Source organism: Megachile rotundata, chromosome 4 (genome assembly GCF_050947335.1).
Source record: "Megachile rotundata isolate GNS110a chromosome 4, iyMegRotu1, whole genome shotgun sequence".
Taxonomy (NCBI): Eukaryota; Metazoa; Arthropoda; class Insecta; order Hymenoptera; family Megachilidae; genus Megachile; species Megachile rotundata.
In genome coordinates this window covers 19,256,593-19,274,878 of record NC_134986.1, presented here as the reverse complement: position 1 = coordinate 19,274,878, position 18,286 = coordinate 19,256,593, and the positions used below count along the sequence as shown (strand labels likewise).

At 37.0% G+C, this 18,286-nt stretch overlaps 2 protein-coding genes and 1 long non-coding RNA gene across 11 annotated transcripts in view; 2 read left to right on the top strand and 1 right to left on the bottom strand.

Moving 5' to 3' along the window:
• The first annotated feature begins 49 nt into the window (after nt 1-49).
• On the top strand, nt 50-7,861 carry Raf (serine/threonine kinase raf oncogene). Its single transcript, XM_003699792.3, has 2 exons — nt 50-3,778; nt 4,197-7,861. The coding sequence occupies exon 1, from the start codon at nt 1,210-1,212 to the stop codon at nt 3,355-3,357; it is 2,148 nt and encodes a 715-aa protein (XP_003699840.1). The 5' UTR covers nt 50-1,209; the 3' UTR covers nt 3,358-3,778; nt 4,197-7,861.
• LOC105663289 (uncharacterized) overlaps nt 5,920-18,286 on the bottom strand; it is a 20,095-nt gene continuing 7,728 nt past the window's right edge. Inside the window, exons 1-4 of one of the 7 annotated variants that reach the window (XR_013038030.1) lie at nt 14,173-14,605; nt 13,569-13,632; nt 12,663-12,746; nt 5,920-9,399 (exon numbers count right to left, since the gene is read on the bottom strand). This is a non-coding gene — a long non-coding RNA (uncharacterized LOC105663289). The other 6 variants (XR_013038027.1, XR_013038029.1, XR_013038028.1 and 3 more) reach the window with 6 other exon arrangements.
• Nucleotides 12,668-18,286, top strand: part of tow (target of wingless) — a 20,069-nt gene continuing 14,450 nt past the window's right edge. Inside the window, exon 1 of one of the 3 annotated variants that reach the window (XM_003699848.3) lies at nt 12,668-12,805. In XM_003699848.3, the coding sequence (XP_003699896.1) occupies nt 12,715-12,805 (91 nt within the window). In that variant the 5' untranslated portion in view covers nt 12,668-12,714. Of the gene's footprint in view, nt 12,806-15,480; nt 16,117-18,286 lie in introns of those variants that run through there. The other 2 variants (XM_076531127.1, XM_012291158.2) reach the window with 2 other exon arrangements.

Sequence of the window (18,286 nt, the reverse complement as noted above, 5' to 3'; positions counted from 1 at the left end):
AGTAGTAACAAAATATATAAAATTATTACTAAAACAGTGATAAAAGTTAAATTGATCTATTTAGAAATTGTTTGTAACTTGTCAGTGAATATCAGGTATTTTTTAAATGTTTACTAATTAAACTATAAAGCAACATTTTTTTTATGTTTTTTTTTTAAACATAGAAGTATATCGAATGCAACTTGAGGAATATGTAAAATTAGACAAAAATAATAATGTTATCTTAAAAAATGATAAAGAAACTTTGTAAGTAAACAAATAGAATTTAAACGGAGGAAGAGGCAGAAAATTAGTGGAAGGGAGAAAGAGGTTGTACGCAGGAAACTGGCAGCACCGGCGCTTCAAGAAATATAACCTTGCGCTTTCTCGATCACGCAAAATTCGTGCCAGTTTCCTTTCGGAAAGGTTCCAGTGTGGAAGCAATGGGGGGACTAGACTGAAGAGTGAAATGAAAAGTTTGGTGTACGTAAGAGGAGAAAAGAGATAGGAAAGAAGAAGAAAGAGGTGTATAACAACGAATCGTCCAGTTGGAGGGAAGCGACGACGCGGTGAGCGCACGAACTAAAGAAAAATTCGGCGGTAACTAGTAGCATCAAAATTACCAACTAAAGAAATCGTTCCAAAAATAATAAATCAGCAGCAGTTAGAATGTTGTTCGGTAAAATAATTAAATGGTTATAACTAAAGATTACAAATGTTATTATAAAAACATTTATATAAACGCGAATATCATAATTCCAAGGTTTAAGTTAGAAATAGTGAAAACTACTATATCGTCGATCCTTTTCTCGCTTTCTTCGTATCATCGATGAAGAGAAAAGCTACGTGTTCAGTTGCAGGATTTGTTAAAGGCAGGTGAATCGTAAGTAAAGAAAAAGCCGAAAGAAAAAAAGAACGGAAAAAGGAAAACAAAAGTGTTGTTTTGACGACTGCTAGTTAATCTTATCAGTGAGTTAGCAGACTCATGTTTCTGGTGCTAGGACGATCATTCGTTCCTCCTAAGGAATATATATAAGAGATGAATGGTAACACGAGGACTTTCGAGAACTGGAATTCCAGATGATCCCCCTGGTGGCAAGCGCGGGAAGTACCGCCACATCACCCCCCTGCCAGTGGTTAACGATATTCTGGTTGACTGTCCGGCGTCTCTTCTTTGGTGCGTGGTTAGGCGTTGTTGCGACGGTGGATGTTCGCTGAAGCGCCGTTGCTATGTCCTCTTCACGAGGCAGTGGCCCGGAATCGGGAGAGCTCAGTGATTCTGAGGACGGTTATTTAGATACAGATCCATTAAGGTATGAACTGAGAAATATCCAAAATGTGATACACGTTACTCGACAAAACATTGATGCTTTGAACAACCGCTTTGCTGGATTTCAACATCCACCTTCTATATACTTGAACGAATATCAAGAGCTAACTAGTAAGTTACATGATCTAGAATCCAAGGAACAGAAGCTCAATGAATTGTTAAATGCCAGTCGAATATCTGGTAGTGCTTCCACCTCCGAAAGTGAATCACGTGAAGCCAATGCATCTACAAAGGGTCAGAGAACACCGATGAGATCTCTGCTCAGGGCTTATTTGCCTAATCAACAACGCACTAGTGTACAGGTTCGTGAGGGACTTTCATTGAGAGACGCGCTTGCCAAAGCGATGAAACTAAGAAACTTGACTACTGAAATGTGCGTGGTATATATTTTGGGAGCAGATAATTCCAAATATTATACATCCTGGGATACAGACATCTCTCTGCTTGATTGCGATGAAATATCTGTGGAAATTTTGGATAAGTTTCCAATAACTACTTCCATTTCGCATAACTTTGTGCGCAAGACTTTCTTTTCACTAGCGTTTTGTGAATGTTGTAGAAAACTCCTCTTTCAGGGATTTTATTGTAGAACATGTAATTATCGGTTTCATCAAAGGTGTGCAGGTGGTGTACCAGCTTTGTGTCACCAAGTACGTATGCAGGATGCTTATTACCAAGCATTACTTGCTCATAATCTTGAGAGTACCGCTGGGATTTTGCAACTTCCTTCTGGTTATGGTTTAAGCAGAAGTATGTCCCCATCTTTAGCTCCATCAAGAAATCAGAGGCATCCACGTTCTTTGGGACAACAAGATCGCTCCAGTTCAGCACCTAATGTTTGTTTTAATATGGTCAAACCAAGCGGAGATTCTGCTAATTTAGATGAGTACAGTAGATCTCAAAGTTTAGGTCGTCCTATTGGTATTATGCAAAGTGCAGTGTCGCCTGGTAGCAGTCCAACAAAACATAGTCAGTCAACACAGGCTAGTCCTACCAGTACCTTGAGGCCAAAAAGACCAAGAGCAAGATCAGCAGATGAATCATCTAAAAATCTTTTAGCACCTAGAGAATCCATAGAAGATTGGGAAATTCCAGCAGATGAAATTTTAGTCGGAGCTCGTATTGGATCAGGTTCTTTTGGAACAGTGTACAAAGCTCATTGGCATGGACCTGTAGCTGTAAAAACACTCAATGTTAAAATACCGACTGCTGCTCAGTTACAAGCATTTAAAAACGAAGTAGCAGTTTTGCGCAAAACGCGACACGTAAATATTCTTTTATTCATGGGATGTGTGAGCAAACCGCAGCTTGCAATTGTTACTCAGTGGTGCGAAGGGTCTTCATTGTATAAACATTTACACGTATTTGAGACAAAGTTTGATTTATTCACGTTGATAGAAATTGGAAGACAAACTGCGCAAGGTATGGATTACCTACATGCAAAAAACATTATCCATAGAGATTTGAAAAGTAATAATATATTCTTACACGACGATCTTACTGTGAAAATTGGCGATTTCGGCTTAGCTACGGCAAAGACTAGATGGTCTGGTTCTCAACAATTCCATCAGCCAACTGGATCTATCCTTTGGATGGCACCAGAAGTGATACGAATGCAAGAAGAAAATCCATACAGTTTCCAGTCCGACGTATATGCGTTCGGCGTTGTTTTATTTGAATTATTATCTGGACAGTTACCGTATTCACACGTTAATAACAAGGATCAAATATTATTTATGGTTGGACGAGGAAATTTACGTCCCGATTTAAATAAATTACGTTCGGATACTCCAAAAGCATTGAAGAGACTGACAGAAGATTGTATCAAATTTTCTAGAGAAGAGAGACCAATATTTCGTCAGATTTTAGCTAGTTTAGAGGGTCTTTCGCGAGGATTGCCCAAAATAACAAGATCAGCGTCTGAACCAAATTTGAATAGGACACAACTACAGTCGGATGATTTTGTATACACCTGTGCTTCACCAAAAACTCCAGTGAACTTCCAGTTCGGGGCATTCTCTTTTTATCCTTCTGGTGGAAACATATAAAAGTAACACCCGAAGCAATGAGTCTGATGCAATTTGCATAAATAGAATATTTACGAAGAAATTTTAAAGGAATCATAATAAACTTAGCTACGAACAATCTATGCAATTCTTTCCAACTACACTTTGACAGTGTTGCAAAACTGTTTGCTCGATGTAGAATGTGATTACAGAATACTTAATGCAACTAAGATAAAAGGGACAAGAAATTCATCTTATTAATCAACGTATCTGATTGTATTTGGCAAGAACGCATGCGTAGCTTTTACCTTTACATACTTACTATCTACGAGAAGGACTTTTATTTAATGAGTTGTCGCTCGTGTGTAAATGCATATTCTCAAAGCGTGTGTATACGCGCCAAGATAGTGTGTGTAGAGGTCTGTTACTTTTGTGGAATCCTTATGAAGGATGTAAAAATAAAGTAAGTAATAGAATTAAACGGCATTTAATTCGCGTGGGTCGTCGTTTGTCTGTGAAGTATTTTTGCAATCACCGAAGTGATTTTTGTACCTACTTCCTTCATAATGTCTTGAATATGCTCACATAAGAATTGTTCCTTTTTTCCATAACTTATAATTTATAGTTTATCATTAGAATGTACATTAAGTTTCATTGAAGATCACTGTCAAATTTGTATGTATATTGTTTTTAAAAGCAAAACATAAATACTCTGTGACTCTGTCACTAACTAAGTAGATACTATAGTATTAGACATAACATTTACACAAGTTTTACACAGATTACCTCTTTTTTCTTCTCTCTTTTTTTGCTTAAATAATCGTTCGAATACCAATCTTATTCGACTGACTTTTTTACTTACATGATTTTTTTTTTTATAGATTAAACTATTTTGGTTAAAAATAAAACCAAAAAAAGATTACGTGGTATTGAAATGACAAATCAAATTAGAAGTCAAATAAAAAGAATGAAAGTGATATGTACACTTGACCTATTGACTCTTAAGACTTCATTAATAAAATATTGGACTCTATGAGAAGCGTGAGTCACTTATTCTAGCTTAAAAGTTTATTGAAAGCATAGGTAGGAATTTAGGGCCTAAGCCAATAAATTTTATCGATCGACAATTAAGGGAATGCATTCGTGTTGCGACTTAATAATTGAGAAAAAGGGAAGGAAAAAAAGAACGTTATCGACTAACTTCCATTTTCCTATCTTTATAGTCGACTTGTTGTTCCTTGTATTTTAATATTTATTCGTTTATACTATAACTACTCTCTCTCTTTCTCTCCTCGCTCTCCCTCATCCTCCTTCCCTCTACCTCTCTCTTTTCATTTTTTTCTTGTAAGCTGTTCATTGTTCGAGACGGACAATGCAGGAAGGGGCGCGAATTTCACTTCGAGCCGATAGATCAGAAATAAAAAGATAAGTATTTGTTACGCGGCATCGAAGGCTCGAGTTAAACAAGTATGGCAATTAAAGAAACTTTGTTACAATAAACGTGTTTTAAATAAGTTAACGAGTGAATTGTGTACGGACTACAAGTATAATAAGTATATACAGGGTGTCTTATGAAATTAATATAAACTATTTAAAAAAGTAATTTTTCTAAAATTTTCTTTTCAGCGCAAAACGATCTTAGAAGTTAAAGTAATTAAAATTTTAAGGCGTGGAACTAATTTATATACTCTGATGTATCGTAAGCTTTTTCTTCGACCAAGGAAAGGAGTAGAGGGAGAGATTTTCCACCACTTTCGATCTTTTCTTTCTAGACTTTCCATAGGTTTTTTCTAGTCTCTTTCAAAATGCTTTCTGAGCACACTTTAGATCTTCATAGGTTCTTCGTATATTCCCTCTATAGTGTTATGTATTATAATTTTTAAATTAAAAATTGGACACTTTTTATTTGAACAATGATTGTGTACATTCTTAGTTATGTTCTTTCTCTTATACTAACAATCACACGACACCCTGTATATAGAAACATACTTGACGATAAAGTAAGCGTATCAAAATTTATTTATTCGTGACGAGTAACTAGGGAAAAGTTAAGGAGGGGGTGAAAAATTAGATAAACTTGTTCGGTACGCGTCTGATGCGATCGATAGCGCGGGAATAAAATCAAAGGTTTATTTAACACAGAAAACTCTTAATTATTACAAAGAAATTTTAACGTTAATGAACAACAACACTGTAAATTAACTACGTTTTAACTTCGTTTTGCACACAACCGCTATTTTAAATCGTTTTTCTAACTTCGCGAACTCTCTGGAAACCGTCTTTCACGTCTGAATGTCGCCAACTCACTGCTCCTTTTTTTTCATCGTTTATTTGTCACGCTGTCAATTTATTAGTAAAATCGATAATTCTCGAATGTGGTATTTACAACTAATCGATCCTACCACTAACCTGCATTCTACAATAGTGAACTTTACAATCGTGTTAAGCGACATTTTGCAACATTCTGCGCTAAAATTTAATGTCGACTCGAAACACGTTTCCAACAAGTATATATATATTATATATATAAATGGCCTAAGAGGAAATCTTCGAAATTGATTATTAGTTGTATAGACTATTATAGTGGTCTTGTTTCGACAGAAAAGCACGCGGCATCCCGATTTTTGTTATTTATTTATTTATGTATAATCCAGTGTGATATAGACTGCGACTAAAAAAAATGGTGAAAAATAAAAAAAAATAAAAGAGATAAAAATTCGAAAGGAAAACTGTGCGTTGGAGATTGAAATCTCGTTGAGAATGCGTGAAAAAAGAAAACAAGGAAAAAGGTGAAAAGCATTGCTGAAACGTGTTCACCGGAAGCAAAACGACGCACTTTTCATTGTTAAATAACGCTTTCTCGTCCCAGGGAAACAGTGAACTGTGAAACATAATTAACGATATTACAAAAATACTGCGAAAAATAAAGAAAGGGCGGAGGGTTAAGCACATTTGCTTTGCGAAATTCCTTTAAAGTGCAATACTCTGTAATAAAAACTTCTTCTTTGATATACGTATTATTTCGTAACATTTTGATAGCCGCAAATTTTATAGGATTTACGGCCTTTTCGTTTGCTATCGAAGATTAAATTATTGATAGATTTATAATCGTTGATTCTATACATTGAGAAAAATGGAAAATTTTCAGATCAGAAGGCAGAATCAAATTTGATCCCTTGGAAAAAACATTAACTGTAAATAAGAATTTATGATCTTGTGCTTTACTCTCCTCCTTGATCGATCTTCCTGCACGTTATTATCAAATCTTAGGATGTTATTATTATTATTTTTCTTGGGAGACATTCCTCTGTACATTGCTTCGATGTAGAAGGGTCTGAAAGCGATTGCGAGCGATCGAGAATGTTTTGTGCCGATTTGCATGTTGAAAAATATAAATCATGTACGATGTACAGGATGTTTCAGAACTTGAACTATTAAATTTTGCCATTCTTCGTAAATAAAACTTGAATAAGTTGCGAACATTCTTAATGAAGAATTAATAAGTAAAACTAAGAGGTTGTTGCATATAAGCGATTTTGAAACGTACATTTCGCAACAGGAAAGTATCGTAAAATAGTGAATGTGAATGTTTTATTAATGATTTTTATACAAAATGGCTGGCTAACAATTATGGCAAACCATGAATCGCAGTGATGATTGTATTTTGCTTCTTGGTAGCTTCCTGTCAAGGACTGTTTCCTAATCAAGACTATTTTTAATTTAATACAATAAAGCAAAATAATTAACAAACACATAATGCAATATATAAGTTCGAAGATTAAATCAGATAAGCAATCCTGCCCAAAATGCTAATTTTGTATGTAAATCTGCCATTTCACCTGCAACAACCTAACATTTTAACACGAGAGGAAGAACTTTTATTATTTAAAATAATTAAAAATTATTAACTTAAATCATTCTATTACGTATGAAAAAAATAATATTTGTGCTAATGTAGGAAGATATAGTATCTAACTTTGAAACATCCTGTACATTCAAAGAGTTGACTCCTGAAGGCTTAAAATCGATTCGAATAAATTGTAATTATTTAAAATATCCAGAAATAGTTAAAATAATGTATCGATCTATGAGTCTTGAAGAGTCTACTTGAATCTGTCGATGAAAACTACTGAACTTTTATAGCTCTTAAAATCGATCAGATATCGAAGCAAAGTGTGATTACTTTAGAGAACATAAGGCTAAACAGCATCGACATTTGTTAATCGTGTAGGAGTTTAAAACGAATCGTTTCCTTCGAATTCTGCCAGATATAGCATCGCATAGGTTTGACACGATAAAAAAAAGACTGGATCGAGCGAGATTTTTAGTTTGATCGACGGACGTTTGATCGTAACAGGATTTCGGAGCATCGTTTTTTGTCAAATCACGCTGAAACTGCTGTCAACCCGAAACCGCGTGTCTTATAACGAGATAGCGTGACCGAGATTGGAGATACTTAATTCAATCAATCATGACGATCGATTGATCATTGTATTCAACCAAAAAAAAGAAGCAAAAATAAAAAATTAACTCTTCATGTAAACAAGTCTCGTTCTTTTTATTTTTTAACATTTTCAGTTTTCATTCATTTCCACCATGAATACCTACGTTTCATTTATAATTTTTATTAAAAAATCTTCAAATATATTATTGGCAATAAATTACTCACTATTTTCCAATATCTTTTTCTTATTTGAAATTTTAATTTGAAGATTAATCGAATAATGCCTGACCTATGTATAGAACGTACTATCTATATAGAACGTTGTTCGGTCTTCTTCAGTTTTAATGAATATTCTTTTGAAATGCAAATAATACTGATAAACGTTTGGACGAAAACTGCTCTTTTCTTTGAGGCTGCATTTTCAGCATCAATCAGAATCAATTACAGGGATTTCGAATAAATCTGAAATGTCATTGATGGAATCGTAATATGATTTTAATTCAAGGATCACTCGAAAGAAACTGATGAGTACCACTGGCCTAGAAACTGCATTCTTGTACACTCGGGTGCAACGAAGAATTCATTCTGCTCGGGACAAGTGTAAGATCACTTACCTTTGCTTTTAGAAAATTAAATACGTAAACTAGAAAATTTCTAAATTTAAAAATTTATTTCGTTCACTCAGCAAATATTCGTCTTTATTTTAAGAAGCCTACCGTGGTCGTCAGTGCATCCTGTAGTGCAATGTAGGCTTCTTTCGATAGGAGAAGAACAATCAAACAGTATTATCTTAAGCTTGGGAGAATCTAAGAAGCAAATAAGGAGAATTTAAAGAGGGCCCAATAAGAAACTAGGGAAAGTCTAAGAACCTTAAGAGAACTCAGGTCGGAACTTCGTCCTCGTACATAAAGAAGATGAACAAAAACGAGTAGTGTGAGGTTCCATATTCGTAATTTCCCCTTAATCGAGGGAAACCTACATTGCACGCGATCGTAAAGCATAATATGTACGATAATATCTCAGCTTGAATGGCAATACGTAAGTACCATGTAATTGCATTTGAATTAAACATCGTGTTCAAATTAAATATCCATGAAATTCATTAGCATTTGATAGAAAGGTGAACGGGCATTAGAACAAATGGTAAATGATTTTATTTCGATAAAAATCTTGAACAGAAGTAATGTAAGTATAAAAGTAAAACATTTCATTTCAGACGATTGCATACAGATCGACTTACGCACGCGAGTATATAAATACAATTAATCTTCATAGTTAATTGCATTTGGAACGTTGGCCTCAGAATATACATGCATAATCGTGTTTAACGCGTATACGAATACCATAACAACGATAAGAGTATCAAATGAGTAAGTACGATCATGAAAATGAAGAATCCCTGTTGGAAGGTCGTGACATCGTGGGACTCGGGTAATCCCTTTGTGAGGTCCCTCCTACTTCCTCTTCCTTTTGCGCCGTGCTCGCGATACCCTAATCCGCGAATGCTGGATTAATTCCTTTGGTACAATTGGAGTTTCGTAATGGAGACCTCTGACGGTCAGTATATATCATCAATATTCCAGGGTTCTCAGTATTTATTGACAATATTGTATCGACAGTGTCTAGCGATCACGAAAATCCTAAAATATTGACATATTGATTATCGAAAGTCTCCGTAATATGCGTATTTGAAACGCGTCAAAAGTGATTCAATCGATGTGAAATCGAATCGAATACATATGAACTGTAGCGTTTATTTTTCTTTTTTCAACCAGTATTGCGTTACATTCGCCGCGAATTAATTCATAACGATGAACTATGTAGTTTAGAGCCACTCGATTTCCATAAAAATGCTTGTATCGCGCGCAGTTCAAAGACGTATGTGTGAGTAATCACATTCGTACACAAGGCTACGGTGTGTCGCGTATTATAAAAGGTTCAAACGTTTATGTGTAGATACATCAACGAACGTACACACGCACGCACAAAGAGGTTAGACTGAAGTTTGCTGGTAGTGCGTGAGTGCACGTTCGTTTGTGTTAGAGCGTACGTGGGATGTTACGGAGGGAGCGCGCATGCGCAGAACCAGCTGGCGCCTCAACCGGCCGAATAGTCGATGCTGGAACTTTGAAGTGCGAGTGTCCGTGTTTCTTCGCCCTTCGCGTTTTGTCTTTGCTTTGTGAATTCGTACGCGAAATATATTTGCGTGCGTAAGTACACGTACACATCGAGGTACCGAGGAATAGGTAAAGAGGCCCCTTCGCTTATGTACGATTGTTGTGAACAGGTGGACGTCGAGGTCGCTCGCCTTACTTCGCGAAACGAGGTTAGTTGACTTCAAATCGTATTTCGGATAACGTCGCCTTCAAAGGGGAACGACATTGCGTTGTGAAGAACGACCCCTATGTGTGTGTTTTTTTTCTGTGCATTATAGCAGGTGATAACACTCGTGACAAAATCGAGAACTTACGGATTATGCTCCTCCTTCATTTTTTTCTCTGTATAATATTTCAGAGAGCTAATGTGTCGGACAAAAATAGTATCAGGTTTGGGAGTTTGTTTGAATTTCCTGAGAGTTCTTTCCGCTGATATTCAAGGATACGAATTAACGTGGTACAATTCGCGGGGCGTAGTGTATTTATACGAAGAATCGAGTTCGGATATCGATACAAGGAGCATTTGCGAACATTGACAAATCGTTCAAGCTAACATTTCGATAAATAGTGAATATCTTGACGTCAAACTATCGTTTTGTCTTTTAATAACGAACGACAGTAACTTTATCAAACGAAGAAGGCTTATCGCAAGGGAATCGATAAGGGTCGATTGTACAACGATATAATAACAATAACACAGAATTCGATGAAACGTGAGCGTATTGTATGTCTGTAATTGATGTTGTAGAATTAATATACTGTTAATTAGTCGTCTACGGCTGAGAATCAAAGGAAACGACATTGACCGAGAAACGGAAAAGCAAGCGTCCCGTGCAAAATTTACATTACGGAATATCGAACGTTGATTCGATATTGACACGCTTTTAAACGCGCCTATCATGTGTAATTACTTCAAATCGTATCGACTGTAGCGAGTCGTCGAATATAACATAATTACCATTTTGGCTTTGCAATTTTACTCGAGACGCCAGTTAACTCCAATAATGACGCATTTTCGATGAAAATTAAGTTTCGATCGTGTATCGAAACGAATCGATTTCGACAGCGACGATCGTTTCAAATTTAAACAAATTTTCGTGGTGTCGCGTGCGACTTTACCCAGTCGATAACAGTATCGATAATGCTAAACCATCGATTGAAATCGATTTCCACGGGGAATTGTGATCTGCCACATTGTACAATGTAAATTGCTATCGTGAATAAGTTTTACACATGTGGCTTTATCTTGTAAGAGTGTTCCATTCTTAGCCACGCGTGTATGGTGCGTTGAAAGCTGGAGCACGTTACACATTGTGCCAAAATTAACAGTATCGACCACCCATTCGATTTTAACAATCCATCGAGAGATGAAGTTATTGAAAAATCATGGATTTTTATTAGCTAAACCTTCTCTATTATCGGTGGTCAAAATTTTTCAAATCAGACTATTTGTACGCAAACTTGTACTTGACGTGAAAATTTAGATGTTATGTAAAGGCCAACAAATTTTGGCAGTGCACAAATGTCCTTAAAATTAGTAATTCATCAATAGATACTTTATATTTGTAAGTCGTATTTAAAACCGTTTTATGTTTCTTTTGCAGCGTAGAATCCTACAGCTGGAAGCCGTTCACCTCTACTGAAAAACAGAGGAAGGAGACCGAACTAATTCGTCTCGAGATCCTTCTTCGATTAGTTTCATTTCTACCTTTCATCTTCAAGGATTCTATCCACTGGAGTTTTGATCCCACGGAAACATTCGTTATCGTAGCAAACCGGAACAGCTGTTGCCTGTAAGAAACTTTGCCAACTCGTTCTCGTAACCGGAACATGTGTCAGCCACTCTTTTAACTGCGTCCAAGCGTCATCACTGCCTCCCGCTTAAAACCGGAAGTTTGCTCTGCAATGGAACAATTTTACTCCATCCACGGTTCAACCTCGATCAGTCGGTAAGGTGGATCGTGTAGATCCGGGTTCAGAAGCGTTTATCCTTCCGGGGCAACAACCAGTGACGAGGGAACGAATGTATAGGACGACAGATCGGGAGGATGCACCGCTGGCTCCTTTGGACATGGGATAGATGATAGATAACGAATGATGGGGTGGTAGAAGGAAATAGGAACGCAACATGGATTGGGTGACTCGGCTCAGGTAGCCAGAGACGACAAAGTCCACGGCCACCGGGGCAAAACGAGCCCCGATAGCTAATTTTTTCCGGAAGAACAGATTTCGTCACGAGGAGACACAGAACCGTGTTGCGGTGAATTCCTTCAAAGACTGTTTTATCATCTTTTTCCCTCGCTCTCCCTTTCTCTCTGCCGTCTTCGAGTCGGTTACAAAGACTGAACGTATTGAAAATCAATTCATTCAAAAAAGTTTGCCATTCAAGTTGGTAGCGTTAGTTGAATGTAAGAGGAAAATCAGTGGCTCATGAAAAGACTGAATTCATTAACTCCTTTAGACATTATCATTCGTGTTTACTGTTGTATCTACATATCTTTTGAGATCTCGTGTGATTAACAATCTATCTGCTTTGTGTATACGTATATACATACACATACGTGTAGAAAAATATATATATATGTATGTATTTGTATGTATACGTGAACAAGTTTCTTCGCTGCCTAAAAGAAGAAATTTTGCCTTTGAACAATTTTCCATCGAGTTAAAGTCAGAGAAAACATCATTGTCTTGATCGTAACGTTTACGGAAATTGATAAAGAAAATTGGAAAGTATTCGAACTTACTATTAGTGGGAAGTGAAGTTCAGTGTGAACGCCGTCCGAGCAACAGAGCAGGATGGGTTGTGGACAGAGCAAAATCGGCAATATCTATCCGAAGAATAAGAAAAACAAGAACAATAATGGCAAGAAAAACGGTGATTCTGTGGGTAAGTGACCAATTCAGAATATGTATACATTGGTTAACACGTTGACTGACGCGTGGAAGCTACTGAAAATTTTATTGGGTAACATTTTGATTCTTTTCCTTGCCAGCGAAAATGGATATGCAAAACATTGAAATACAACGTACTTAAAAATTTAAGTACTACTCATATGTGGATCACATGCCAGTCAACGCATTCATTTAAAGAGTTGATCATTTCCTATCATTATCTTTTTAACCTTTGAAACAAACACGATTCAGCGCTTTTAAGTGTTTCCGTGATAACATAAATTTTGAATGGATCATTCACTTGCATTTTCTTCGGAATAAACGTACGCAATGTTTAATTCGCGCTCATTGTTCTCGAGTGTCAAAAAGCTTATTCATCGATACACGCAAGAATCGAAGATGCGTATGTCGAATTACGTTCCAGAACAGGTGGAAGTTACGGAACGTATATAGCTATCTATATTTAGATTTCGCATATGCGTCTCGAGGTTAAGTCGCAATTCTCCTTGTATAATTACTATATTAGTAGTTTCTTGCTCTACTCGTCCTCAACGCGATGCATCATGGCGCCTTAACGAACTTTTTATCTGTGGCATGCGTATTAAACACATTAGTATGTTGTTGTTCTTCTGCGTCTCGAAGAAAAAATCTGTGCGTGGTCGCACGCACGCGTGCGGGAACGATCGATTTTGTTCTTAACGTGCATCACTTGAGGTAGATTAGGCCCTGGGTTAGGTTGTACAAAAGGGGAGCGAAACCTTCTGGCACGGTAAATTGACGTTCAGCAACCCTCTTACACCGTTGTTCAGCTGTTTCCGCTCGCTAAAAAATGAACAAAGATGTTCGAATTAGACGACTCGAATGAAGAATACGTTTTAGACTAAACGTGACGATTAAGTCATTCCAAACTTCCGCAACTTTAGATAAAAAATTAGTTTGCATTCGTTTTTTAATTACGATTAAACTGGGACCACCCTCCGCGTTTCTATAGATTGATAATCGAGTACATTTAAACAACGCCATGTCTATTTCGAGCAGTGTTTGTCGTCCTAATTTCGTTGGTAATAAATTATCAACGACTTAATCACCGTTGATAGATTTTCTAATTTGTGGAGTCACGCGACCTACATTCGGACGTTTTCTACGAACAAATTCAGTCACGAACCCGGTGTCTGGACTTATTTTTTTTTTTTTTTTTCAATTTTATTGGGCATTAATGTTCCAGTACACGTGCACTCGTGACCATCGCAACGCGCAGTGTTACTGTTCGATTATGAAAAAAGAAGAAAAGAAAGATAAAGAGAACAAATCTGTGTGCTGGCAGTTTTGAAATCGTATGTCGGATCGTGGTTTGTTGTTTACCGGCTTCGACGTCTGTGAGCTAAATATACCATGCGATAATTCTGATATTTATATCATTACGATGGCTTCGCTTATTACGGTACTTCGAAACTTCTCGCGTTTAGATGTCGGTATTCTTACTTCACCTTTCTTCCAGACAACTCTTTAAACAATCATTAAATAACATCTCATGATTGTTTATCACCGTTCGTTGGTAACCCTGAGGAATATTTTTACACTCAGGTAAACTTGCAAATTTGAAAATTTACTCGTAAGAAGCGAAAAGTGATAGACCTCTTACGTCGTCATTTTTCCTATTTAACTGTTCGACACTTGTCACGGTACATCGCTTTATGATTGAACGTGAAATTACGTTAGGAATCTATTCGTTACGTCACGAAGAATACTGTTCTAATAATAAGACTACGTTTCATTGAAGTATATGCTTGTCTTTTTGGAGAATGAAAAAAAGTAGATAAATTTATACCGATACGAGATAGTTGTAGGGTTGGAATTCCGATGTTGACTCGTTTCTTATCAACGATCACCACAAATCGACTGTACAAAATAACCAGCATGAATGCATATACTTGTTATTATTTAGAGGCCTACAAATATGTTTACGAACATAATTTTTAAAATTTTTTTGTACGTACGACCGTTCTTAGATTTGCTTATTCGTAAATCGTTTAAATTTATGGATTCAAGTATTTTATTATCCTGGTTAAAAATAAAGTCGGCGTAAATAACAGTGTAATACGTAATTAAAGTAGGTTAAACTTCACTGAATTACAACAAACATTTTGAACCAAATTCTCAAAGTTTTAAATCCTCAAGTTTAAAAATTGTGTAACTTATGGTTTACCTTGTGTTGTCATATTGATTTTTTGTCTTCTCCCGTGCATTCGAAATGTTCACACGCGTTTATAATACACGATACTACGCATAACGAGTGCTTTTACAAGAATACAAACACGGGTCAGTTATTTTAAGTTAAAGTTTAACCTTTACATCGATCCTTTGACTCGATCGATTGTTTACAAATGTAAATCTATCGGTTTACCGTGTCAATTTTTTGTTCGTACACTGTTTACCGTGTTCTAACATTGGCTCGGTCGTAAGATTGCATAAATTTATGGATTAACATATTTTTCTAGTCTGCTATAAATAAAAATCGACACAAATAGCTATCGATTTAATAATACCGATCGTATGACTCGCTAAATGCAAAATAACATTGAATTTCCAATTTTTCTCTAACCGCAAAATGCTGCGCGCGCATCCTACTTGTCAGTTTACACTGTTCACAGCGTTGCCATGGTTTGAGCGGGAGAACGCGTTGCCGTCAAACGGTCAAAGTGCTTAAGCGTAGACAGGGGAAATCCGTTGTGCTCGTTCGTATTTTTTAACAAGTCGTGTACGTTCCGAGTTAAAAGTAATTGCGTTTGGCCGGTACTTCGTCGAAATACATACATCGCACTGTCGAGTCGTCTTTGCTTGGTAAACAAGACAAGTTCCAAGGCCCGAGGCTGATATTATCGCGCTCGGTAGTAGAGCAGCGAACGACTTGCCTACGTGATCGTTGTCCCGCCTATAAAAGGGTCGCGCCTCTTTAGCTTCGATGTCTGTCTGTCGTAGCAATTTCGTGTGTGAGCATCGTTCAGTTTTTAATCTCTTCTTCTGAAAAAACTATTTCGGTGTTACACGATACTTATATTATATTACGTCGTTCATCGATTATCGTACAGTCGACAATTTAACGGTCGTATCAAAGTCGCGAAAGTGAGGTTAAGTAGCCGGCAATCGGAAAAAATACCGTTCAGGTGACAGTGGACGATTTTGTTTAAACGACTGGAGGATTCTGTCCTGCCAGGACGTCGGATTTTGGGAATAAACAAAAGGGAGCAAAGATGTGGTTGAAAGTGTTGAGGCAAAATATATCGCATCTTGCTCGAAGAACGAAAGGTAAGAGTTGCGTTTGTTTTTGAAATCGGAGGAGAAACCAGACTGATCCAGTAATTGTGACAAGTTATTTACACTTGCATTGTGCTTGATGTTAGAATACTTAACGACGAGCGTTGAAATTGTTGTTCGTAAACACGTCGCGATTCGTGATGAATCTAATTATGTAGTTGAAACGAAGGTCCCTCTTTTTGTACGTATGTACTTAATCGTAGTATGGGTAATTCTATACTCGAATTAGGCTGCATCTAATTTAAGCTCGTCTCGCGTTTCGCGGTCTTTCGAAGATGGGAGGAGAATCGTGGAATGCCGTTGATGACGATGCTGCGCTGCAGCCGGGTGTGACTCACAGCTGCTTCGGCGTAACGTATATATCCGGCGCGGCGTTTGCATTGTTCGACGTTTATTAACCTCGCAGAAAAATCGCACGAATGCTATGTTTTGTATGTAGGTTAGTCTAACTTGATGCCGCGTGACTCGGGTAATTACAACAACCGTGATAATGTGCACATACTACGTCGAATTTCTAAGCGCCTGTTTGCAGCAGAGTAAATTGAACATGAATTTTTCATTTTCCTGTTATTTATTGTACGACAACTCGGTGTTTTCGATTTCAAGACAGACGACGTGCGAAATAGACGCACATCCGTGTACGGGTAAAACGTGACCGTAGTCATGTGAACCTTCTCCGAACGGAATAACCTTGGAAAACAAGGAAGGAGACTCCGATACGTATTTCGGGCATTCTCTTCGAACTGTTATCGACACGTTGTTAATTCTGACACCGACAACACCACCTGTAGCTTTTTCAGGGTCGTGGTGGGGGGAGAAGTACGATACCAAATCAACCCTATGCCTGCATGTTGTTATAAATATAATCTTGTTAACACGAATTCTCAAATTTAGAATCTAAATATTTTCTGAGTTTATTGAAATTATTCAAAAGATTTTAAGTTTTTTATTTTTGAGAAAGTTTGAAACTCGTTGCTGCAGCAGTTCGCGGAAAGCCACGTGACAATGTAACGTCATGTAGGAAGCATCGTCGATATAGCACCGACAACGTTATAGACTTCGATTTCACCCGTGTAATATAAAATGAATTTACAAAGGAAAGGAATTCAGTTTGAATAACTTATACGTGACACGAGAGGGAAGCGTTCAATTTTTCGCGACAAATGTCGGTACTGCGCGATTCCGTCACGTGACGCCAGTCACGTGCTTTCAACACCGTAGATATAAAAAGAGGCGGGAATTTGAAAACGATTGACGTAGGCACTCGGAACAGTTAATGGCTGTGGCTTTGCGCGCTTTCACGATACCAGTCGACCGGCTCGTTAAACATAATCAGATGCAAATGAACAATTTATTTCAAGGAGCATTTATCATTTTTTTTACTTCGATTTCATTTTTAACGTATTTTTTCTCATTTCCGCTTCAACGTTTAAGCTTCTCTGGGGTTTTATCTAAACTTGAAATTTTTATAGTTATCTAATATCTGATTGCTTTTATTAATGGACAATGACTCACTAAGCCAGTACGCCAATATTTCGTAGAATTACGCGTTATGATGCAAGACATTAGTAACGTGTTTTCTGAAAAATAAAACGATAGGGACATCATATTATCTACGCATCGGTTTTTGGAATTCGCGTTGTTTAAAAAGCATGCATCGGAGATAACGGCAAGGTATTCAAAGATATCTTGCTCTTATCTGTTAATAAAAATCTTTGTTACATGCGAAATCAACCTTATCTGTTCCTGTTGTCTACTAAGTGGCTTTGTGTCAGCACCACTGGCGTCTTGCAATTAAATGCGATTAACCAGCTTAATTAAGCTGTCGCGTATAAAATCGCGCGTAATTAAAGAATACATTTGTTTTCCTTTGCGCTAGAGAAAATTTGAAAAAAAGATTTCAATCGAATGCAACGGAGCATCACAGTATTATTAGTCACACCATACTTATGCGATTGATTCGGCTTGGGTTAGGCCTTGCTTTAAAATATACGCAGTTTCCGTCTCACTGATTCGACTTTCCGTTTCAAAATATTTACAAGTCCGTATCTCATGAATTTAGTGATTCGTGAGATAACTGCTCCAATATTATTTCGAAAATAAGAACAAATATCAAGTAGTAACAAATATCTTTTTATGCATTAAGCAATATGAAACTGGA